The sequence below is a fragment of the Carlito syrichta genome, unplaced genomic scaffold (genome assembly GCF_000164805.1).
Source record: "Carlito syrichta isolate Samal-C Ts95f unplaced genomic scaffold, Tarsius_syrichta-2.0.1 Scaffold301780, whole genome shotgun sequence".
Lineage (NCBI taxonomy): Eukaryota > Metazoa > Chordata > Mammalia > Primates > Tarsiidae > Carlito > Carlito syrichta.
Window position 1 is genome coordinate 422,140 of NW_007245876.1, and position 25,746 is coordinate 447,885.

General features: G+C 42.5%; 1 protein-coding gene across 1 annotated transcript; it reads right to left on the bottom strand.

Annotated features, from left to right (window-relative positions):
* Window positions 1–3,005: 3,005 nt before the first annotated feature.
* On the bottom strand, window positions 3,006–18,244 carry MSMB (microseminoprotein beta). The gene is given in 3 exon segments (XM_021710982.1): window positions 3,006–3,130; window positions 10,624–10,729; window positions 18,230–18,244. Coding segments are annotated over 3 exon segments (234 nt in total). The 5' UTR covers window positions 18,233–18,244.
* Window positions 18,245–25,746: the final 7,502 nt, after the last annotated feature.

The window sequence follows — 25,746 nt, forward strand, 5'->3', positions numbered from 1 at the left end:
AAAGGGTTCAGAGCGCAGGCGCACACTCTCTCCCCGTCCTTGGCCAATGTCCTTTCGCCCTTCCTGAATAGATGAAGAAAAATGAAGAAAAACATCATCTGAAGGCAAATATTACGCCGAGAACTATCCTAAGTTATTCTCTCGCACAAAATGTCCTCACAGGTAGATGTTATATAGCTTGAACGTTCGGATGCAAAAATAAATGTCAAGACACAAAAGGCCATATGTTGTATGATGCCACTTACATTCAGAACCTAGAATAGTCAGATTCATGCATATAGAAAGAATGATTGTTGCCAGGGACTAGGAAGAAGGGGAAGTGGGGAGTCATTGTTTAACAGATTAGAACTACTGTTTGGAATGATGGGAAGTTCTGGAATTGGATAGTGGTGATGGTTGCACAACAATATGAATGTATTTAATGACATTGAATTGTACGTTTACAAAATGGTTAAAACGGTACGTTTCATGTTATGTAAATTTTGCCCCAATTTTTTTAAAAGGTTGAGTAAATAAATGTCAGAGCCCAGATTCTAACCCATTCATCAGATTCTAAAGCATATGCTTATTTGAACCATATCACAGCACACAATTTTCCACACTCTATGTGCCACCATATTGTACCTCCCCTCACATTCTTCCTAGTGTGGTATTACTCACATTGAATTTTTTTTGTTGTTTATTTGTGACCAGCTATTAAAATGGGACTCACTATCCCATTTTTATTTATTTATTTATTCATTTATTTAATTTTGGGGGGTCGATGTCTCACTCTGTTGACCAGGTTGGAGTACAGTGACACAATCCCAGCTCAAAGCAGCCTCGAACTCCTGGGCTCAGGCGATCCTTCCGCCTCAGCCTCCCAAGTAGCTAGGACTATAGGTGCACACCACAATGACCTGCTAAATGTTTTGATTTTTTGTAGAGAGGAGGTCCCCCACTGTTGTCCAGACTGGTCTCGGTCTCCAGGGCTCAAGCAATCCTCTGGCCTTGGTCTCCCAAAGTGCTGGAATTAGAGGTGTGAGCCACTGCGCCCAGCCTTCTGTCTCATTTTTGACATAGGTCCTCCATACTCGGTGCCAAGCACTTCCTCACATTTCCCAGCAAAGGAGATGCTAGTAGTAGGGCTTTATGGATTTCACCCAAGAATGACTCCACAAGGGGCAAGGCAACCTCAGCAGAAAGCAACAGAACAGATTCTACAGATGTAGAAGCTAAGAGAACAGTCATAGCTTGTGACTGGAAAGGGAGCAGTGGAGAAAGGGTCCCCAGGGGAATGTCCAAAAAGTCCACAAAGTCCTATGAGGAAGTCAGCCTAGAACCCTCCCTTAGGCAGAAGGAACCAAGGCTGCATCATGCCCTGAACTCTCAGGGCCCCATTCCCTCTTCAATTTAGATGCAGACCCTGGAATGAGACTTTATGTAACTAAAAGTGAGCAAAGCACTTTTTTTTTTTTAAATCTGAGAGTGACCAAAAAAACGAAGGGACTACCTAGATTGCTCAACTGTCCTAAATAGCATGTTTGAACAGATAGGGTTAGGGGACAGGGAAAATAAAGCTCTTAATCAGTTGCCCACCAATTGTTCAACAGATGACTGTTTGCCCATTTGTGATCTGTCATGTACACCAAGCCCCAGGAGAGCAGAAAACTGACCCTCTCTAGTTCAGTGCTGTATCCCTAAGCTCAGAGCACTGCCTGGCCCAGGCACTCAGTAGAGACCTGTTAAGTGAACAAATGTTCTCTAATACAGAAACTGTAAAAAGAGAATCAGGCCGGGCTTGGTGATTCAACCTGTAATCCCACGCTTTGGGAGGCCGAGATGAGTGGATTACCTGAGCCCGCGGGTTCGAGACCCGCCTGGGCAACTTGGCGAGACCTCATCTCTACAATAAATCAAAAAATTAGCTGGGCATGGTAACGCGCACCTGTAGTTCCAGCTACTTGGAAGGCTGAGGCGGAAGGTTGAGGCTGCAGTGGCCAGGAGTGGCCACTGCACTCCAGTCTGGGCAACAGAGTGAGACTCCAACTCAAAAAAAAAAAAAAAGAGAGAGAGAATCATTGATGTCATTGTTTTTAAGTCACTAATAGATGACTGATACTGGAGCCTTGCGCCCAGGCCATTCGCCTGCAGAACCCCTGGCCTTTTAATTCCCTGTCTGGCTGCATGTGTTCTTGGGGCTACTTCAACAGGCTGTCCTGCTCTAACCTGCTCTGACCTAAGACAGAGAAATATGATGGACAGAGCATACAGGACAATTTCTGAAGTAGCAGAAGGGATAAATGTGAACACCTCAAAGAAAAGATGGGATATGATTTCATCTTGAAGATTCATTTATTTTTTTCATTGTTCACCAGACAGCAGGACACAGGAAGCAGAGTGCAGACATATCAGAAACAGCAGAGGTGGCAGTGGTCCCCTGAATAAGGAATGCACAATGCCCTATTAGAGTATAGGAAAAAAATTATAACTTCTATTCATATTTATTTTTTGTCTTTTTTATTGTGTTTTATAATTTGCATCAAATCAACGCATGTATAATTTATAAATTAAAAAGTATATGCACACATTGAGCTCATCACAGTGGCTCATGCCTACAATCCCAGCACTTTGTGGGGTCGAGGTGGGCAGATTGCTTGAGCCCAGGAGTTTGAGATAAGCCTGGGAAACATAGCAAAACCTCATATCTACAAAAGAATTTTAAAAATTAGCCAAGTATGGTTGTACACACCTTAGTCCCCACTACTCGGAATGCTGAAGTGGAAGGATTACCTGAGTCTAGGAGGTCGAGGCTGCCATGAGCCATGATCATCATGATCATGCCACTGCACTCCAATCTGGGCTACAGAAACTCTGACTCAAAAAAAGAGAAAGTATACACACAGTCAAGTGTTTGCTCAAAAATGTGTTTATTCATAGTAGGGCTACACAATTATAGACTATTAGAGGCCATCAGAGAATGAGGTCTCACTTGGGAGACCTACGCCTAGTAGAAGCACATTATATTACCCATCCATTGACCTCACAGGTCTTTTCTGGGTCCTCTTTCTTCACCACAGTATAGCTGCAGGTCTCCTTGTTAAAGATTTTCTGGCACTCGTCTTTGTCAAAATCCACAGGGGTAGAAATACTGTCATGGAGACAAGATGGAAGCCTGTTAGAAGAGAAAGTATGCCCAATTTCCCCTTCCCAGAGTCAGATCTGTGCTGGAAGCTGCCCACACTCTAGCTACTTTGGGTGCCCGTCACCAACTTAAGGGCATCCCTTGACTGATAACCCCAAAGTATGACCACCGGGAACCTGTACCTGTCTGTACCATAGAGTTGCATAGACCATCCCTAACATTAGTCCTACATTCTATCCTGTATGTACATAAGGACAGTGGTAAGTTCTGACAGGCCCAGAGGCACAGGTCTTCGCCACTCTGGAATTTGGCAGCTTATTCCCTTCTGGATCTTCCCACCCTCCCTGATCCCTGTTCAGGAAGTGATCAGAAGTATTGTTGCTAGAACGTGGGAAGGGAATAGTTGTCCCAGTCCCAGCACAGAGGCCTGTTAAGGGTTGTCTCAACCAACAGGAGCAAAGAGTCACTCGAGGCCAGGGGTATGGAGTCCAGATGATGAAAATCAAGGACCACCTCCCCAGGAAAATTCACCTACATGTTCAGTGGTGCAAACGATTTTACAGCTCATTACCCCCTTGAAGCCCATTCATAAGCCCTGGATTTGAACTGGCCCTGCCCAAAACTCACACAGAAGTACCACTTCTGATGCCCTTTGTAACATTTCCTTCCAAAAGATTGCACTTGACTTTAGCTGAAGAGGACATGTCTGTCCTCTTTCCAAAGTTATCCTCACTCATTCTCCTATCCTATTCTGCCTTATTCCTGGGACACCTGAATTGTGGCCCCTGGTAATGTAAGGAGATAAGATAGCAAGAAGTCCTGCTCACAGCCAGCGAGACTCATGGTGCTCAGTAGCAAGGAACACAGAGAACCACCCACAGCACAAACTTGTGGGAACATGGTCCTGAGAATGGAAGCAGTGAAATTGTGCCTTCAGCTCTAGGGTTCTGGTTTAACTATTTTTGATACTAAGGAAGGGTTAAGTTGCAATACATATGTAGGAATATTTTGAAGAGTTTCGATGAGATAAGATAGTACTAATGCTAGAAATTAAGTGGAAAAATTATACCACAAAATTGCAGTGTAAAATTTGATACCCAACTTGGGCAACATTATGAGATCCTGTCTCTACCAAAAAAAAAAAAGTTTAATTAGCTGGGCATGGTGGCATGAAACTGTAGTCCTAGCTACTCAGGAGGCTGATTGCTTGACCTGGGTGACAGAAGGAGACTCTGCCTTAAAAAATAAATAAAAGGAAAAATGATATTTGACATTCACTATGTAAAAGAAAAAACAAGGTACAGAAAAGAGACAGAAAGCCCGGGCACGGTGGCTCATGACTATAATCCCAGCACTTTGGGAAGCCGAGGTAAGAGGATTGCCTGAGCTCACAGGTTCGACATCAGTCTGGGCAACTTGGTGAGACTTTATCTCTTATCTCTACAATAAATCAAAAAACTATCTAGACATAATGGCACGAGCCTGTAGTTTCAGCTACTTGGAAGGCTGAAGTGTAAGGATCGCCTGAGCCCAGCAGGTTGAGGCAGTGGTGACTGTAAGCATGCCACTGCACTCACTCCTACTCAAAAAGAAAGAAAGAAAAGAGACAGAAAGAAATCATGATAGAATATAGGCATGGCGGCATGTGCTTGTAATCTCAGCTACTTGGGAGGCTAAGGCAGAGAATTGCTTGAGGTCAGGAGTTCAAGACCAGCTTGGACAACACAACAAGACCCCATCTCAATATTTTTTTAAATTAGTTAAATAAAATAATTTATGATTATGAGTTATTTCTTTGGAGCATAATTAATATGTTAGCACTTGGGGAAATTTGGGGAAAATGTATTTTAAAAGCTTTTAATGTTTAAAGGTGGTTATTTGCTGGTGGTATGTAAAATGGTACAGTTGCTGTGGAAAACAGTTTGGCAGCTCCTCAAAAAGTTAAACAAGAGTTACCTTATGAGTTACCTTATGACTCAGGAATTCTACTCCTTGGAATATAATAAATAAAAATAATTGAAGGTATGGACTCAAACATACTCATATGCCAATGTGCATAGCAACATTATTCAGTGTAACCAAAAGGTGGAAACAACCCAGAGGTCCATCAGCATGAATGGATAAGCAAAATGTGGTATGACCATACCATAGATTATTCAGGCATAAAAAGGAATGAAATACCGATACATGCTGCAACATGGATAAACCTTGATAACATGCTGAGTGAACTAACCCAGACACAAAAAGACAAACACTGCGTGATTCTATTTATGTGAAATATCTAGAACAGGCAGATTCATAAAGGCAGAAAGTAGATTACAAGTGACCAGGGTCTGGGGGGAGAGGGAGTTTGGAAATAGTAGTAATGGTTACACAAGATTACGAATGTACTTAATGCCACTGAATTGCACACTTTAAAATGGATAAATTGGCAAATTCTAAGTAATATCATTTTACCACAATAAAAAAGTTAAAAAACATAATGTGGTTGTTGAAGAAATATCAATTTTTCTTTTAGAAGTTTTTAGTAGAAAATGAAATGTATAACATTGCTGTTTGTGTGTAAGCACAAGTTGCTATGGCAAAGGGCATATTACTGGATGTTTATTTCAATTCAAACCAGACACAACTTTGTAGGTGAAACTGTTAAGACAGAGTAAGAAAGGAAACCACAAACATCAGGTATACAAATGTCAGGAGTTGTTGGGCAGATGACTTGACTCTTTGCCTCCCACTTCTGCCTGGGAGCCTCTGCCTGGGCCCCCAACCTCAGGCTGCTCTGCTGCTGAACCCCTGAGATCTCAGCAGTGTCTCATGGAGCAGGGATTCTCAATCCATGGGCCACAGATCAGTACTGCTCTGAGGCCTGTTAGGCATTGGGCCACACAGCAGGAGGTGAGCGGCAGGCTGGGTGAGCAAAGCTTCATCGGTATTTACAGCCACTCCCCGTCATTGGCATTACCACCCAAGCTCTGCCTCCTGTCAGATCAGCACAAAAAAGCCTGTTTCCATTTCCAACGTCCTGTCTTCGTGAAGCAGGGTTTTCTGCAGTGACGGCAACCACAAGATTGTGAAGTAGACTGGACATAAACAACAAATTCTGGGTGTCACAGTCTCCCATCACCCCCAGATGGGACACTCTAGTTGCAGGAAAACAAGCTCTACATTATAGTGAGTTAAATAATTATTTCATTGTATATTACAATGTAATAATAATAGAAATGAAGTGCACAATAAATGTAATGTGCTTGAATCATCCCCAAACCATCCTTCCTACCCCCCAGTCTGTGAAAAAATTGTCCACAAAACTGGTCCCTGATGCCAAAAAAGGTTGGGGACTACTGCTATAGAGGGTACAGTGGGTCCAAAAACTTCTCCCAGATAAAATGTAATCAAAATCTGTATTTTTCTATGGCAAAAAATAAAAAGTTCATGGGAAAAACAAACTTGATAGGAGGTGAGGCAGTTTCAGGGAAGAAGAGGTTGGTTCATTTCCCGCATGTGGAACAGTGTGCCAAGTGGGACAGGTGACATGTCAAGAAAGAGGAAAAGGGCACCTTGAGATCTGACCAGGTGCCAGTTATGGTCACAAGCTCGAGAGACACAGAACTGGCACAGAGAAGGCATTAAGTATTTGTTGAGTTAATGCATTTATATGCAGAATCTCATTTAATGCTCATAGCAACCTGATTATCCCTGTGATACAGAGGAGACAGAGGCTGAGAGATTCAGAAACTTACCTAGAGTTAAACAGCTGGTATGCAAGGGAATGGGGACTCAGTTTACTCTGACTCCGGTATAGAGTTCTTCCCACTTCACTGCAAGGCACATCTTGTGCTCTTTTCTAAACTAGGTCTATGGGAATCCTAGAAGAGGGTCGTGTTAACATGGCTATGGAGATGCTGCATGACAAGGGTGAAAGTGCCAAATGTGAGTGACACAAATGCTTGAGCCACTATGGAGGTGCACACGGATGTGAGGGAAGAACAGTTTACCAGCCCTCAACCTGGCTAGGATACAATTACATTCCAGAGTGACATCGTCACCTAATACAAAGACAGTGCCAAATTTCTGGAGCCACAGAATCAAGATTCAGTTGTAATTCCCAATGATCCAACCAACGCAATAACAGAGAGCCTGCTCCGAGTAGTCAGCCAGTCTCCCAGTCCAATTTTCTTTTTGTTCCATTAAGCACTTAGCTTAATGTTGGTAGAACTCCATAGGACTCAGGTATTTCTTCTTTTTTCTTTTCTTTTTTTTGAATTGGAGTCTCACTCTGTCACCCATGCCGGAGTGCTGTGACACACTCACGGCACCCTAGCGTTGACCTGCTGGGCTCTGGCAATCCTTCCACCTTAGCCTTCCAAGTAGCTCCAACTACTTGGAAGGCTACAGGTGCACACTGCCTTGCCTGGCTAATTTTTTATTTTATTGTGGAGACGCGGTCTTGCCAACTTGTACGGGCTGGTCTCGAACCCGTGGGCTCAGGCAATCCACTCACTTCAGCCTCCCAAAGTGCTGAGATTACAGGCTGAGCCACCAAGCCTGGCCCAGGAATTTCAATCTAAGTCAAGTGCTCACTCCTCTACTCACTGGTGTCCTCATAAGACTCTCTGAGGCACTTGTTAAAAATTCAGATTCCTTAACTTCCTCTAGCTACTCTGAGATTCTGATCAGGTGGTTCTGGGTGGATCCCAGGAATCTGTATCCTATCAAGTTTTTCCAGTGAGTCTGTGATCGAGCAAGTTGAGGAAATGCTCCTTTACACAAATGCATAGGTCATCAAAGCCACTCCTGTTCTTGCAAAGCATGATAGGCCAAGGCTGACATGAAGAGGTCAGATGGATGTGGGAGATTGGGAGTGGAGTGAATGGTATAGACCTAGCTGCTGAGGAAATAGATAAACTAGGACCATGCTACGAATACTCTGTGGTCTGTCTGCCTAAGTATTAGGCCTCTGGTGTCCATAGCAACTCAGCAGAAAATATCTGCACAGCCTTTGAACTGACTTGAGTTAAACTCTGCAGTGAAGCAATGTAAGTTTTACACTACATGGTATACTACAGATCATTCCTCATATCTCACATCTAATCCCTCTGCCTATGCTCAGAACCACTCCTGTTTTTGCAAGTCACCAAGGCCAGGGCTGAGGTGATAATTGGCCCAACCTCTAGAATAGCATCAGACCATTGGCTACTCTTTCCTGTCTCCAGGAGCCCATCTGGACATAGGTATTTAAGAATAAAGAGTAAAGTTGAAAACAACTTTAAAAAATAAGACTCAGGTGGAAACAACCCAAGTATTCATCAACAGATGAATGGAGATGCAAAATGTGGTCTGTCCATCCAATGGAATATTATTCAGACTTGAAAAGAAAGGACAGTCTGACACACACTCCACAATATGATTGAACCTTGAGTACATTATGCTAAGTGAAATAATCCAGTCACACATACCAAAAAATCACAAATACACTGTGATTCCACTTATATGAGGGACCTAGAGAAGTCAAAATCATAGAAACAGAAAGTAGAATGATGGTTACCAGTGTCTAGGGAGAGGAGGAAATGGGGAAATCATTGTTTAACGGATACTGAGTTTCAGTTTTGCAAGATGAAAAAGTTCTGGGGATGGGAGGTGGTGATGATCATACAACAATGTACATGTACTTAATGTCACTAAACTGTACATTTTTAAATGGTTACCATAAATTTTGTGTTATGTATATTTTATCACAATTTTGAAAAAAAAGAAAGAAATGGAACTGAAGACTAACCCCACCAATACAACACCAAGAATGAACCCTAATGTAAACTGTGGACTCTGGGTGATAATGATGTGTTATAATGTAGGTTCATCCATTGTAACAGATGTACCACTCTGTTAGAGAATGTTAACAATAGGGGAGCTATACATACGTAAGGACAGGGAACATCTGAAAAATCTCTGTACCCTCTGCTTAATTTTGCTGTGAATCTAAAAGTAAAGTGTATAAAAACAAAAAATTAAACCCCCTAAAGGATGGGATTTAGAAAAGGAGAGTAACTTGCTCCTTAGAAAGCAGCCACATCCCCTTTTTGGCCACCACTGGCTTAAGACTTACATGGTGCAACAGTGAATTCCGCTTTGTTGACAATGACACCGTTCACAGTACTCAGTCTTCCACTCTGAGTCCATCGGGCGTATGACTCCTTTGTGATCCCTGCATTCTAAAACAATGTATACAGCATCATCAGTGCAAATCATGCAGTGGGAAAAAGATCTATCAGAACACTGAGTCCAGTCCCTGCTATTTGCACCCCTCCCAAAGAAGGAGAATCTCATCAATTTTAAAGGTATCCAAGAATGGTGCTTCTTCCCCTTGGCTAAATTCCAGTACTATTCAGTTCATGCCACTGATAATGTCTTCCTACAGTAAGCTTAGATCCTTCTAGATTTTATTGCAGAACAGAGTTTTTTTTTAAAAGATTCTCCTTTTAAATCAAGTGAGCATGGGGGCACTTGGGGCTAAATTTTTTCCTGCTGGATTATCTCTGGATAAACACCTCACTTTTACACTTCTCACTTTTACACTTCTTTTGCTTTACATCAGTGGTTTTCAACTCTGGATGCACTTGTGGAAATGTAAATCTTAAATCTTGGAAATTTAAATATCTATGTCTGGGTACCACTCCAGAACAATGAAATCAGAATCTCTAAGTGTGGGCCCAGCCCAAAATATTTTTAGAAAGCGCCAAGCATGGTGACTCATGCCTATAATCCCAGCAGTTTGGGAGGCTGAGGTGAGAGGATTACATAAGCCTGCGGGTTCGAGACCAGCCTGGGCAACTGGGCAAGACCTCATCTCTACAATAAATCAAAAAATTAGCCTGGCATGGTGGTGCTACTTGGAAGGCTGAGGTGGAATGATAGCCTGAGCCCAGCAGGTTGAGGCTGTGGTGGCCAGGAGCATGCCACTGCCTTCCAACCTGGGTGACAGAGTGAGGCTCCAACACACAAAAAAAATTTTTTTTTAGAAAGCACTCCAAGTTACAGTATTCAAATGTTCTACCAAGAGTGAGAACCACTGCTTTAGCTTCTTGGTGGTCTGAGTATGCTTGAAGGGCCAGCAGCATCAGCAACACCCCTGCTTCCATATCTACTTAATTGGAACCTGCATTTTAACTAGATTTCCATGGGAACTAGATTCTCATGGGATTGGCTTGCCTATTTAAGTTTGTAAAGTACTTCTTTGGATAGGTAATGTTTCTCAACCCTATTTGTGTGAGAGTCAATCAAGGAGCCTGTAAATATGCAGCTGTGACCCCAGAGATTCTAATTTATGACCTCAGGTGGGGCCTGAGCATTGGTTAAGTTTCAAATGCTCTCTAGACATTCTTACTTCATTTCTATATGTGCCCTAACTCTCCTTCTCATATAAAATTAAAGACTTTCATCTGCCAACTGGTCCACCTACCAGGCTGCACTAACATAAAAGACATTGAAAAAACAGCACTTACTTGTGGTCAAATTATCTAGATCTAGCTCAATGGGTATGAAATAGCAGGATGCGTTGCACAAAGTCATGAAGGTGGTGAAGATCACAAGGCTGCTCAGGAGAGCGTTCTGTAATGTAAAGAAGGGTTGGGAGAGAATGAGTGAATCCAGAGGATAATCCTGGACTGAGTGCTGTGCACCAGGAGCCCTTTTGGGCTCTGGCACGAGGTTATAAGTGTGGAGCTTCTACCCTCAGGTATTCTGGCAAAGGAATAAGACTTGAACAAGTCACTAACATAAACTATAGAAAAAGCCAAGCAGAAACCAACTAACACAGAGCAATTATGATAGGGTGTTGCTTCATTAGAGGGGAAATTTAGGAAACCCTTGCAGATAAAGTGAGTTGTGACTTCTTTGCAAAATATGTAAGATCTAAAGGAAAAAAATGAGGAAGAGAGTTTTACAATAAATACAATAAAACAATGACAAACATACAAAATGGAAGCAAAAATTATACAGTTTGAGTTTTGTTGAAGTTAACTAGGTGAGTTGGTGATATGACCAGAAACATAAATTAGGGCCAGATTGTAAACACAGGCTGTGAGATTAAGAATTTTATTTTCCAGATAATGAAGACATCCTAATGGCTGTATGAACAAACCGATTAATCTAGACTGAAATTGGTAGTACAAGGAAAAGTATGCTCTTGTCATCCTGTCATATAGATGAGCTAAATAAACAAACAAATCTAAATGTGGTCATTTCCAGGAACAGTTGACAAAGAAGAAGGAGTTAAATAAAATTTATAGAATGCCATTGGTTTGAACTGAGCTCCTGCGCTAAGCCTGACAGACCAAACCAAAATTCAGTCACTCATTGTAATGTGGTAACCCAAAATCTGAGAGGGCTTGCATGTAATGTTTACCTATTCCAAAGAAGTCACCTCAAGGTCTAGCAGGGAAAGACATTGGTAGAAGACAATGATGGTGATAGGTAGGTGAAGAACCTGCACCCTGGGGCAGGATAGCAAGCGGTTTTATAATTAAGCCAAGTTAATTAGTCAAACTCCTATCTGGTATTTACAAGTACATTGATTGCGAGTGACTACTGCCTTGTTTTCAGTTTTGCTTAGTCACCTACATCCCATAACACATTACCAGCCTTGGCCAAAGGCCACTTTCTGAGGAGTGAGGACACAGTCTATGACCAGACAGTGTGCTGAAGTTCCTTGTTGCTAAGCTAAATTGTTTACCTGACCTTCTAAGAAATTAGGGGATAAAGAGAGATAGTAGCCAAATCCTCAGAGAAGCAAGGCACAGTGGCTCATGCTTGTAATCCCAGAATTTAGGGAGGCTGAGGTGAGATGATTGCCTGAGTCCAGGGGTTCAAGACCAGCCTGGACAACTTGGTGAGACCTCGTCTTTACAATAAATCAAAAAATTAACTGGGTGTGGAGGCACGCGCCTGTGGTTCCAGCAACATAGAAAACTGAGGCAGAAGGATCACCTGAGCCCAGCAGGTCGAGGATGTGGTAGCTGTGAGCATGCCACTGCACTCCAGCCTAGGCAACAGAGTAAGATTCCTATGAGAAAAAAAATCCTCAGACAAGTCAGTTTTAGCCAGTATGATAAGAAAGTCCCCTCTGCTTTAACCTTTATAAGGAAAGTCACTTTGAAAAGGCCAATTCGCTTTTTGTTCTCTGCTTCTGCTTTCTTCAGCCCTTTTCTGACCCTAAAGCAAAACTCCTCTGCTCAGCTCATCAGAACACTTCATCTATTTTATAGAATGAAGTGTTGCCCAATTCTAGAATCACAAATACCTGCCAATTAATAACTTCAAATTTGTTGCAATTTTGTCTTTTTTTTTTTTTTTTGAGTCAGAGTCTCACTCTGTTGCCCAGTCTGGAGAGCAGTGGCGTGAACCTTCTGCCTCAGCCTTCCAAGTAGTCATGTGCTATAATACCCAGCTAATTTTTTGATTTATAGTAGAGACAAGATCTTGTCATGTTGCTCAGGGTGGTCTCGAACTCCTGAGTTCAGGCAATCCTCTTGCCTCTGCCTCCCAAAGTGCTGGGATTACAGGAGTAAGCCACCATGCCTGGGTGTAATTTTGTCTTTTGACAAAGGGTGTGAGGGTATGTATACTGTAAGATGCCTAAAATTAATGTTAAGATAATTAATATTAATTATTAAAATTAATTACTTAAAGTAGCATGTTACTGATTTAAGATTAGAAAAAAAAATATATAGATCAAAATAGAAAACCCAGAAAGCATTTATAAATATATGTAAAAGTTTATTATAAAATAAACATGAGTGCAAGCATGGTGGCTCACACCTATAATCCCAATATTTTGGGAGGCCAACATGGAAAGATTGCTTGAAGTCAGGACTTCAAGACTAGCCTGGGTAACCTAGCAAGGTCCTGTACAACCAAAAAAAAAAGAAATTAGCTGGGAGTGGTGGCATGTACCTATAGTTCCAGCTTTTTGGGAAGCTTAGGCAGGAGGATTGCTTGAGCCCAGGAGTTTGCAGGTGCAGTCAGCTATGATTTCACCACTGCACTCCAGTCTGGGTGACAGAGTGAGTCCCTGTCTCAAAAAAAGTTAATTAATTAATTGAAATAAAAATTTAGCCAGGCATGGTGACTCATGCTTGTTATTCCAGCACTTTGGAAGGCCAAGGCAAGAGAATTGCCTGAGCCCAGGAGATTGAGACCAACCTGGGCAACACAGGGAGATCTTGTCTCTACAAATATCAAAACATTAGTCAGGTGTGGTGGCAGGCGCCTGTAGTCACAGCAACTCAAAAGGCTAAGGTGGGAGGATTGTCTGAACCCAAGTGAGCCAGGTGAGCTGTGATTGTGCCACTGCTCTCCAGCTTGGGTGACAGACTCCAACTCAAAAAATAATAATAAAAAATAAAAATAAATTAAAATTTAAAAATCCAAAATAAAACAAACATGATCTTGGAGATCCGTAAAGAGTGATTATTCAATAAATAGTATTAGGACAAGTGGTGGGCTGTTTGGGGAGAAAACAAAGTTAATTTCCTACTTTAGTCACCACAGTGAAATCAATTCTCAAGGGATCCAGGGTTAAATGTTTACAATAAGATTACAAAATAATCATAGAAAATACAGGTAAATGCTTATCTTATTCCAAGCATGAAAGAAAAATAGATTTGAGTTTGTAAAAGTAGGCTGGGCATGGTGACTCAAGCCTGTAATCCCAGCACTTTGGGAAGTCAAGGCAAGAGGATTGCCTGAACCCACAGGTTGGAGACCAGACTGGGCAACATGGTGAGAGCTGTCTTTACAACAAATCAAAAAATTAGCCAGGCATGGTAGCATGTGCCTGTATTCCGGCTACTTGGAAGGCTGAGGCGGAAGGATTACCAGAGCTCATCAGGTTGACACTGGGGTGGCCATGAGCATGTCACTGCACTCTAGCCTGGGTGAGTCTCCAACTCAAAACTAAAAAAAGTATAAGAACATAAACGAAATGTAAAAGGTATCAAGTTTTTAAAAGAGTATTCTTTCAGTATTTTTTAAAATTCTGAACATTGAATTTATTTTACTTTCTTTTTTTTATGGAGGCAGAGTCTCATGTTGCCTAGGCTGGTCTCAAACTCCTGACCTCAAGTGATCTTCCTGCCTAGGCCTCCCAAAGTGTTGGGATTACAGGCATGAGCCACCCCATCCAGCCAAAGGTATCCCATTTGGAGAACTATATCATTATATGAAGAGTGGGAAAAGTAGGAAAATGACAAGGGAAATAAAGTGACACTTCACATACTCAGATACAAATAGAAGTGATGAATAAACATATGAAAAAGCTCAGCTTACTGAGTACAAAAGAAGTGTCGATATGTAGACAAAATAGAGCCATAATGGGATGACAAGAATACTTATTTAATTTATAATACCCAGAAGAAAATAGAGGAAAATAAATATATGAGAAGTGATATGCACAAGGATTATTTTACTTGAAACAATTGTTATGGACAGCAATTTGATTCTATATATCAATTTTTTTTTTTTTTTTTAAGTTGGAGTCTTACTCTGTCCACCAGAGTGGAGTGCAGTGAATTCTGAATTCAGATTCTCTGAATTCAGGTGATCCTTCTACCTCAGCCTTCCAAGTAGCTGGAACTACAGGTGCACACCACCACACCCATCTAATTCTTTTGATTTATTGTAGAGACAAGGTCTGGCCAAATTGCCCAGGCTGGTCTCAAATCCTTGGGCTCAGGCAATCCTCTTGCCTCTGCCTCCCAAAGTGCTAGGATTACAGGCGTGAGCCATGGTGCCTGGTTATATCAAAATTTTAAAAACTGATTGCACCATTTGACTTCACCTTTTCACCTCTAAGACTCGATCCTAAGGATGGTGCAGAGGCCAAGATAGATTTCCACACAAGGATGCTCACCACAGTGGAAAAATGGAATGAAATAAAATGTCCAAGAACAGAGCTGGTTGAGAACATGGTGACTCAGAAAAAATGCCTTGCCAGCCAGCAAGGTGGAAGAAGGTGAAATGGCAAGAGCAAATGGTCGCTATGTATCATTATATGAAATAAAGCAGGTTAGGTCGGGCTCGGTGGCTCAGCGTGTAATCCCAGCTCTTTGGGAGGCCAAGCAAGTGGATTGCCTGAGCCTGCAGGTTCAAGACCAGCCCGGGCAACTTGGCAAGACCTCAACTCTACAATAAATCAAAAATTAGCTGGACGTGGTAGCGCACACCTGTTGTTCTGGCTGCTTGGAAGGCTGAGGCAGAAGGATCGCCGGAGCCCAGCAGGTCGACTCTGGGGTGGCCGTGAGTGTGCCACAGCACTCCAGCCTGGGCGACAGAGTGAGACTCCAACTCAAAAAAAAAAAAAAAAAGAAATACAAAACAGTCAGCATGATTCCTATGGTGGGGGAGAGATACTCAGCAACATGCTGAAGGTTATATAATAAATTTTAACAGGACATTCTTGAATGGTGGAGTTATGACAACTTTTTTATTTTATTTTCTAATGTGTACAAGGAAATATATTAGTTTTATAACCAGGAAGAAATAAATGAATTCTTTAAAACAACAACAAAATACCTCAATACGTTTAGCTCACTTCAGGACATGGAGTTGCACTTTCTCTCTCTGTTTCATTCTTCTTTTGTGTGATCTTCAGCTCAAAATCATTGTGGAAAATTAAACTTCTTTCCCAAAAAACCAGACTCATTAACAGAATTTCTGCTTCCTTCATATAGGAAGTGGGTTCGTGGGGGAGTATGGTGATCACTGTAATCTTGAGGGTCTTGTTTCACTGAATCCCAAAATAGGGGAGTCAGCAAAGACAAGCCAGGACTGCAGACCAGGATAAGCAAAGCACGTGGAATCCCCAAATCTCCTGCCACTCTGGGGCAGAGGCATGAGACGGAACAACCAGGGGAACAGAGTCCAAACATGGTGACAGAGGAGAGCAAATTACTTATCCACATTGAATTAAGATTACCCACTTGACAATATCTCAGCCTGCTACAGACTCTCTCTCTCCCTTGTCTTCTTCTTCTTCCTCCTTCCCCTCCCCTCCTCCCCTTTCCCTTTCTCTCCCTCTCCTTCTTCCCTCCCTCTTCTCTCCTCCCCCTTCCCTCTCCCCTTCCCTCTGTCCCTCCTCCTCCCTGAAATTCAGTTTCCTTTCTTCTCTAAAAAGTGGGACTCTCCCACTTGGGTGGGCATTAACATTACCCAGAGAGCTAATAGGAAACATACAATCTCAGGCTTATTGAAGAAAGACAGGACCAGAGTCTCAATATCTTTACCTAATCTCCCAGGTGAGAACCACAGAAAAAAATGATTTAATCCAGTGCTACTTTCACATGCATATGAATTCCTGATAGATCTTGTTATAGAAAATGCAGATTCTGGTCAGGCGCATTGGCTCACACCTTATAATACCAGCTCTTTGGGGGGCCAAGGTGAGAGGATTGCCTGAGCCCATGAGTTCAAGACCAGACTGAGCAACTCGGTGAGATCTCTACAATAAATCAAAAAATTAGCCGGGCAAGGTAGCACGTGCCTGTAGTTCCAGCTACTTGGAAAGCTAAGGTAGAAGGATCACGTGAGCCTAGCGGGTTGAGGCTTCTGTGGCCATGAGCATGCTGCTGCACTCTAGCCTGAGCAACAGAGTGAGACTCTGACTCAAATATATATATATTTTGCAATATATATATTGCTAGAGCCAATAACAGAGAATGAACTGGGCTGCTCTCAGAGGTACACAGGAGAAGAGGAAGGTAGCAGGCAGCCAGCTCAGAGGAGCCAAGTGAGAAGTCAACTCAAAAAAAAAAAAAGAACGGAATGGAGGCCTACTTGGGATTTTATAGATTTGGAGGCAAAATTCTTTCTTTTTTTTTTTTTTTTGAGTTGGAGTCTCACTCGGTTGCCCAGACTGGAGTGCAGTGGCCGCTTCCGGCCACTGCAGCCTCGCTTGCTGGGCTCCAGCAATCCTTCTGCCTCAGCCTTCCGAGTAGCCGGAATTACAGGCATGTGCTACCACACCCGGCTGATTTTTTGATTTTTATTGTAGAGATGAGGTCTTGCTGCCCAGGCGGGTCTCAAACCCGCGGGTTCAGGCAATCCACTCACCTCAGCCTCCCAAAGGTACGGGATTACAGGCTGAGCCACCGAGCCCGGCGCAAAATTCTTTCTGAATACAACATGAGGTCGAGTGTGGTGGCTTGTCCCTGGAATTCCATCCCTTTGGGAGGCCAAGGCAGGTGGATTGCTTGCTCCCAGAGTTTAAGACCAGTCTAGGCAACATGGCAAGAACTCATCTCATTAAAAAAAAGTTAGTTGGATATTTGGTGTGCACCTGTAGTCCCAGCTACTTGGGAGGCAAAGGAGGAAGGATCAATGAACCCAAGAGGTTGAGGCTGTGGTGAGTCATGAGCATGCCACTGCACTCCAGTCTGGGTGACAGAAAAAACAAAAACAAAAAACAAAATGACACAACATTAAATAGTGAAAAAGGCCTAGGAAAATGGTTCCCAAACTTTGCTAAATATTAAAATTGCTAGGGCAGTTTTTAAAAGTCCTAATGCCCCATTCTCACTGCAGACCAATTAAATCGGTGTCAGGAGGGAAGCCAGTGTCAGTATTTTTCACAGATTCCCAGGTGATTCTACCTCTCACCCAAGTTTGGAAGCCTAGAAAAAGGGATACCTGGGTTCCTATCTCAGCTCCCCTAATAGGCTTGTGGTGAAACTCTCAGTGGCAGCTTCTCCTCCTCCCCAGTCTCAGTTTCCTCAAAATGATGCAGTAAACGTTGCTCTGAAATTATATTTAACTTCACAAATCACTCACATGGAGCCCAAGAATTACAGAAACACTGGAATTCCAGAAATACTGGAAAGAATAACAACTTAGATCTTAGAGAATAGAAATAATGCCAAACAGTTAGATTTCCCCAAGCTCTCAGACTTTCATGATATCCTACACATTGAATTACAAGTGAGACACAGAAGATTCATAACTAGGTCACATTTACATTAAATGCTACCCAATAGAAGCATACATCACAGCCTGTTAAAATAAGGTAAGCATATTTTTTTCCTTTTCTGGCCTTTATATATAAAACCAGTTTCCTACCATTTTGACAAGCAGGACTCCTTACAGGCAGGTACATCCAGAAAAAGTCACACCAAACTTTTATATTGAAGAGGGCAACCACACATTTGACATCATAAGAAAGATAACATGCCAAGAACACATTGAATGTTTACAGAGGGTTGACTGCCAACAGGAAATTATGGTTTCAGTTGATTTATGAGTTATTCATAAATCAGGTCTCCACCTCAATTATGTGTTTACCCTTGTCCCCACTCCTTGTCTGCATTTGCCCTTGACTTGAAAGAGCAGAGGATGAGAGAACACCTCTTTACTGAGCCTTTCCCCTATGCTGGGTGGATTGCTGGGCACATTTCATGTTCTTATTAGATTTCACCCACAAAGAAGCAGAGATTCAGGGAGGCCAGTCACAATGGGCAGGTGGTGAAGCTGGGTTTCCTGGAGGCATAAGAATAGCCCAATGGGTCAACCCAGCAAGCTTACTAGATCTGGAGCTATGGCCTAGATGGCACTGCCCTTAGAGTCCGGCATGAGAGAGCAAATCCCTAATGTCTACCTTTACTCTTCTTATAAGGACACTATCCCAGTTGGATTAGGGGCCACAGGAAAAAAATCCTGGCATCATTTATACTGTTATGGCTGCTCACCAAGTATTGGCAAGACGGTGGCCTCTATTCACCCCAGAGGATCCCAGCTTGTGAGGGGGGGGAGGTGTTGAGAGCAGGTGTAGGGGGCTGCCCACAGGGAATGGAAGGAGGAAAAAGAGCAGCACTATCCAAACTTGCCTGGTCTATTTTCAGTTTTAATCCTGACTCAACTGTCGTCCTTACAGATGGAACTGGCCTTAATTTTCCTTTTATTTAATCCTTGTTTAGTTGTTGTTGTTTAACAGGGTCCCAGAAGGTCTATAGGCACATGCCATCACACTTGGCTATTTTTTTTTTACCTTTTGGAATGACATGGGTCTTACTATGTTGCCCAGACTTGTCTTGAACTTGTGACTTCAAGTGATCCCAAAAGTATTGGGATTATAGGCATGAGACATGGCCCCCAGCCCCTAATTTATTTATCTTATTTTTTTATTTTTTCTTATTATAGATATGTGGGGTACAAGTCAGGATTAGCTACATAAGCAGGCTGCATGCAGGTGAAGTCTGGACCTCCAATTAGCCCTCACTTACCCTGGTTTAGGACTCTTTGTGATGCTACATATCTCCCACCCTCCCTTCCCTGGCAGTGTCCAATGACTGCCAATCCCTCCCTTGTGCTAATGTGATTAATGTTCAGATCCCACTTACGAGTGAGAATATTTGGTATTTCAGTTCTTTGTTTCTATGACAGATCACCAAATATGATAGTCTCCAACTCTATCCAATTTGCTGCAGATTCCATGATTTTGCTCTTCCTTATGGCTGCATAATATTCCATGAGGTATCTGTACCACATTTTTTTATTCAGTCCACTTTTGATGGGCAGTAGGGTTGGTTCCATATTTTCACCATTGTGAATAGAGCAGCTATAAAGATGCATGTGCAGGTATCTTTTTGATAGAATGATTTATGTTCCTCTGCGTATATTCCCAGGAAAGGAATTGATGGATCGCATGGAAGATCAAGTTATAGTTCTTTTAATAATCACCACACTGCTTTCCATAGAGGCTGACCTAGCCTGCACTCCCACCAACAGTGAAGTGTTTCCTTTTCTCTGCAGCCTCACCAGCACCTGTTGTTTTTTGATTTATGGATGAGGGCCAACCTTACTGGAGTTAGGTGGTATCTCTTTGTGACTTTGATTTGCATTTCTCTGATCATTAGTGAGGCTGAGCATTTTTTCATGTATCTCTTCACTGCTTATATGTCTCCTTTTTTATTATTTTTTTCTTTCCTTTTTTTTTTTTTTTTTTTGGTATGTCTTCTTTTGAAAAGTGTTTATTCAAGTCCTTTGCCCACTTTTTAATAGGATTTTTTCTCCCTTTCAACTCATTTCAGTTCTTTGTAGATTTTGGATGTTAAACCTTTGTTAGATACATAATTAGCTAATACTTTTTCCCATTCTATGAGTTGTCTCCCCACTCTCTTGATGGTTTCTTTTGCCAGGCAAGAGATTTTTAAAAGCCCCAACTTCCATCCCACCCAATCCAGATTTATGGTTTAAAAAAAAGTAGAACATGGAGAGAAGTAAAAGAAAAAAATACTGTGGTTGTAATGTCCAAAGAGAACTGCTGCTAGCATTTTAGAGAACTTCCCTCAAGAGTTCTCTTGGTATATGCTCATTTAGGAGAGGTAAGCATCACATGAACTTTGTCCAAAGATAGGATATTGTAATACTGTTATACAATCTACTTTTCTCATTTAGCATTGCCTGTGATCATCCTTGCATATTAATAAATATAGACATGGTTACTATTTAATGGCTATATTTTCTTCCATGGAATGGCCAAGTCCTTATTTGGTCAAGTCCCTCTCATTGAACCCTCTAGTTGTTTCTAACTTTTTGTCTAAATTAAGAGTACTGTTGCCAGGCACGATGGTTCACACCTGTAATCCCAGCACTTTGGGAGGCACGGCGAGAGGACTGTCGGAGTCCAGAGGTTCAAGAACAGTCTGGGCAACTTGGTGAGACCTTGTCTCTACAATAAATCAAAAAATAAGCTGGGTGTCAAGGCCATCTGTGTCTATTCAAAATGTCCTTAAAAATATACACATCTGTGAACTTAAGGCAGCTTCTGGGAGTAAAAATCTTTGTTTCTGCTTCTTGACATGTAATACTGTTGCTGTGTCTTGCTCCCTTTCCCACGCTGGTGATATATAATCTCTCCCCACATCTATTGGGTTATAAAAAGCTTTATACCAACCAGCTGCCATTGGTTCCTTCCCGTAAGTAATAATAAACTCATGTGTTCACCAATCTGTCCTCCAAGTAATTTATTCAAAATAGGTAAGCATTATGTAAGTGCCCTGTCTGGTTTAGGGCTGCTGTGGATACAGAAACATTTTGCCGATGTGGAAAAGGTGAAACAAAACCTAACCCAAATTATACCCCACACCTTTAAAATTAAATAAAAATTTTAAAAACAGCAGAAATAATAAAAGGCATCAAAATTGATAAGCTTGAAAACTGTTTTGAGCAGTGGAAAAAGTGTCTCACTAGGTGTATTGCATCAAATGGAGAGTATTTTCAAGGTGACTGAAGTTTAAGCACATAAGAACAAACACACAACTTTTTATAAATAAATTCCAGGGGTTTTTTTGTGTCCACTTCTTTATTGTTAATAGCTAGAAAAATTTTGAGACCTGTTTTTGAGGTTCATCACATTTGAAAACATTTAACTTATTTATTTATTTATTTATTTATTTATTTATTTATTTATTGAGTTGGAGTCTCACTGTGTTGCCCAGGCTGGAGTGCAGTGGCATGCTCACTGCCACTGCAGCCTCAGCCTGCTGAGTTCAGGCAATCCTTCCATTTCAGTATTCCAAGTAACTGGAACTACAGGCGTGCACCACCATGCCCGGTTAATTTTTTTTTAATTTATTGTAGAGAGGAGGTCTCACCAAGTTGTCCAAGATGGTCTCGAATCCCTGGGCTCAGGCAATCCTCTCGCCTATGCCTCCCAAAGTGCTGGAATTACAGACTTGAGCCACCAAGCCCAGTCCCATTTTGCTTTTAAATAAGTAATGCATGTGCATGTTAAAAACATTTTTTAAAGACTCTTTTCCACCTGTCTCCCTTATCTCAGTTCCTCTATTTCTTGAGCTCAGACTGATTACTGATTCCTTGAATGCCTATCTTTATAGTGATGGTTTTTGTATATACACGTATATGCATGTGCTTTTTGGAACACAATTCAAAGCATGTTACATGCTATTGTGCATGCTGGTTTTTTCTCTTAGTCCTCGATTCGGCTGCAGTCAGCCTCCTTCCTGGCCCTTGAACACTTCAGTCATACACACACTGTTTCCTCCACATGGACCCACTTTCCCCCAAGGATCTGCACAATTTGTTCCCTTGCTTCCTCCAAATCTTTACTCCAATGCCACTGTTGCATGAGGTCTTTCCTGGATGACCTATACACCTCACTGCATCGTCCCTCACACTCTCCTCCTCCCACCTTTCCTGCTGCATTTTTCCACAAGGATCGTTGCCTCATCCAAGACACAGCTCCCTTTTTACTTGTTCATTGTCTACCTCTGCCTGACTGGAATAGCAGCTCCTTTAGGTCTGTTTTGCTCATGGCTTTATTCCTAACTCAAAAAAGTGCCTGACCCTTAGTTGGGTCTCAACAAATACTCATTGAATGAATGAATGAGTGATCAGACAGTGCTTCACTCCATTTCTAATACCCAACATGTGCTCTATAAATAGGAGGGATAGCTGTGCCACTGCAGTATAAGATGAGAACAATGAAGATACCCACCAGAAGGCCTGCAGTGGGACTTTTTTTTTTTTTTTGAGTTGGAGTCTCACTCTGTATCCCAGGCTGTAGTGCAGTGGCACAATCTTGGCCACCGCAACTTCGACCCTGCTAGGCTCAGGTGATCCTTCCACCTCAGCCTTCTGAATAGCTGAACTACAGGCACACGTCACCACACCTGACTAATTTTTAAAATTTATTGTAGAGATAAGATCTCGCCAAGTAGCCCAGGCTGTTCTTGAACCCATAGGCTCAGGCAATCCTCTCACCTCAGCCTCCCAAAGTGCTGGGATTATAGGCATGAACCACCACACACGGCCTGCAGTGGGATTTAAATTAAACCACATATATTCACAGGGTTGTAGAAACTGTGAAGTGCTATGCAAATGGAAGGCAAGAGTTGTTATTACAAAGCTGTTTGTTAATAAACTTTTTATATACTGGATTTCTGTCCTTTCTATTCTTTTCCTTCCTTCCTTCCTTCGTTCCTTCCTTCCCTCCTTCTTTCCTTCCTTCCTTCCTTCCTTCCTTCCTTCCTTCCTTCCTTCCTTCCTTCCTTCCTTCCTTCCTTCCCTTCCTTCTTTGAAATGATGAAGCCTCACTCTTTCTTCCAGTTTGGAGTGCAGTGGCACCATCACAACTCACTGCAGCCTCGACCTTTTGTACTCAGGTGATCCTTCTGCCTCAGCCTCTTAAGTAGCTGGGATTAGAGACATGCACCACCACACCCAGATTTTTTCTTTTTTTTTTTGTAGAGACAAGGTCTTGCTTTGTTGCCCAGGCTGGTCTCAAACTCCTGGCCTCAAGTGATTCCTCCCACCTTGGCCTCTCCAAGTACTCGTATTACAAGCGTGAGCCACCATGCCCAGCCCCACTGGGTTTCTTGACAAGACTATGTAAATTGTTCAGACCAGTCCCTGGGTCTCAGTACAGCTACCAGGCTGTCCTGGAATTACCACAGGCAGATTAGTTTGCCTCTGACAGGATGCAGAGCTTCCTCTCCGTGTTCTTTCTGACAAGCTCGCTGCTATGACTATCTGTCGAGGAGCCGACACTCCCACCTCACCCAGTGTTCTGCGTGCTCAATGCCCAACCTCTTCCTAGACTAACGTTATTACTGTCCTCTGAGGGTATTTGCCATGCCATTCCAGGCTAAATCTATCAAGAGCGAAACTATCCCAGTATTCTCCCTTGAAGTGGACTCCCAAGTTAGTGAGTGTTGTGCCAGTATATTTAATATTGCTATCATTAAAAAGACCAAGTTGAAGAAAACACCCTGGGAAGCTGGCTGGCTTTGTAGCCATGTCTCCAAGGGAGGTAGTATTGATGGAGTTACCGTGTTCTAACTTGTGAGGCTCATCATGGAAAAGCCGGGCAGACAGGCAAAAACCACAGCTTGTCCTGGTATATGAACCCACAGGTTTGCATTGTACTCCCAAGAAGCCAATATATGAATGTCAACTAAACATGGTCCCTCTACCACACTGAGAGTGGGAGAGAGAAAAATGACAGGCATTGAGAGGCTGTCCTTTGGAAGCACTGCAAGGGGGATGTTCCTTATGCAACTAAGTATTCCCACTCCACAGGTGAGGACACTGAAGACCTCCTCACTCTCCCATGGCATCTGAACTGCAACTCAGATCTGCTGGCCCTCAATCTTCCATTTTTCCAGTATCTCACTCCTGTTGGCCACTCTGCCAGTTTGGGCTGCTATAACAAAGCACCACAGACTGTGTGGGTTATATACAAAGGAAATGTATTCCTCACAGTTCTGGAGGTTAGAGTCTAAGATTAGGGTGCCAGCATGGTCATTTCTGGTAAGGATCTCTTCTAGGGATGCAGACTGCCATGTTCCTGTATGTGGACATGGCAGAGGGCTGGGAGAATTCACTAGGGTCCCTTTTATTTTTATTTATTTATTTATTTTTCTGAATTAGAGTCTCACTTTGTCACCCAGGCTGGAGTACAGTGGCACGCTCGCGACCACCCCAGCATCAACCTACTGGGCTCAGGTGATCCTTCAGCCACAGCCTTCCAAGTAGCTAGAACTACAGGCGCATACTACCATGCCCTGCTAAATTTTTGATTTATTAGATGAGGTCTCGCCAAGTTGCCCACACTGTTCTCAAACCCCTGGGCTCAGGCAATTCCTTCACCATGGCCTTCCCAAGTGCTGTGATTATAGGCTTGAGCCACCAAGCCCAGCCAGGGCCCCTTTTATAAGGGCACTAATTTAGTTCATGAAGGCTTCACCCTCATGACTGACTCACTTCTCAAAGACCTCATCTCCTATTCCTATCACATGAGCAGTTAGTTAGGACTTCAACATACGAATTTTGTGAGACCACAAACACTCAGTTCATTGCATTCGTAGTCTCTTCCTTTAGAAAACTCCACCTGAGGAGCTGGGTGAGCCCAGAATCAGAGCAAGGAGATTTAGTGTAGAGGCAAATACAGACATAGGTTCTAATCTGAGTTCTTCCCCAAATGACTGTGTGACCTTGGGCAAGTTTCTTTATTTTATTTTTTTAAAGATGTGGGGTACAATTCAGGGTTAGGTATACAAATGTTCATTATGCAAGTACCCTTGTTGATGAGGTGTGACCCCCTCCCCAGGCAGATTCCCACCACTGCCAATCCCACCCCGCCCTCCCCTGGCAGTTTCCCAGTACTGCCAATCCTTTTCTTATAGCATTGATAATTGTTCAAGGTCCACTTATAAGTGAGAACATGAGACACTCAGTTCTTTGTTTCTGTGATAGGTTACTCAGTATTATAGATTCTAAGTCCATCCAGGTTGCTATAAAGTTCATAATTTTGTCCTTTTCTAGGACTGTAATATTCCATCATGTATGTGTACCACATTTTTAAAACCCAGTCCTCTTTTGTCGGGCAGCACATTTGGTTCTATGTTTTTGCTGTTGTGAAACAATGCTGCAATAAACATACATGTGCAGGTATCTTTTTCATAAAGTGGTTTGAGTTCCTCCAGGTATATTCCCAGTAGGGGGATTGCGGGGTTGTATGGAAGGTTGATTTTTAGATCTTTTAAGAATCGCCAAGTCGGGCTCGGTGGCTCAGCCTGTAATCCCACACCTTTGAGAGGCTGAGATGAGTGGATTGC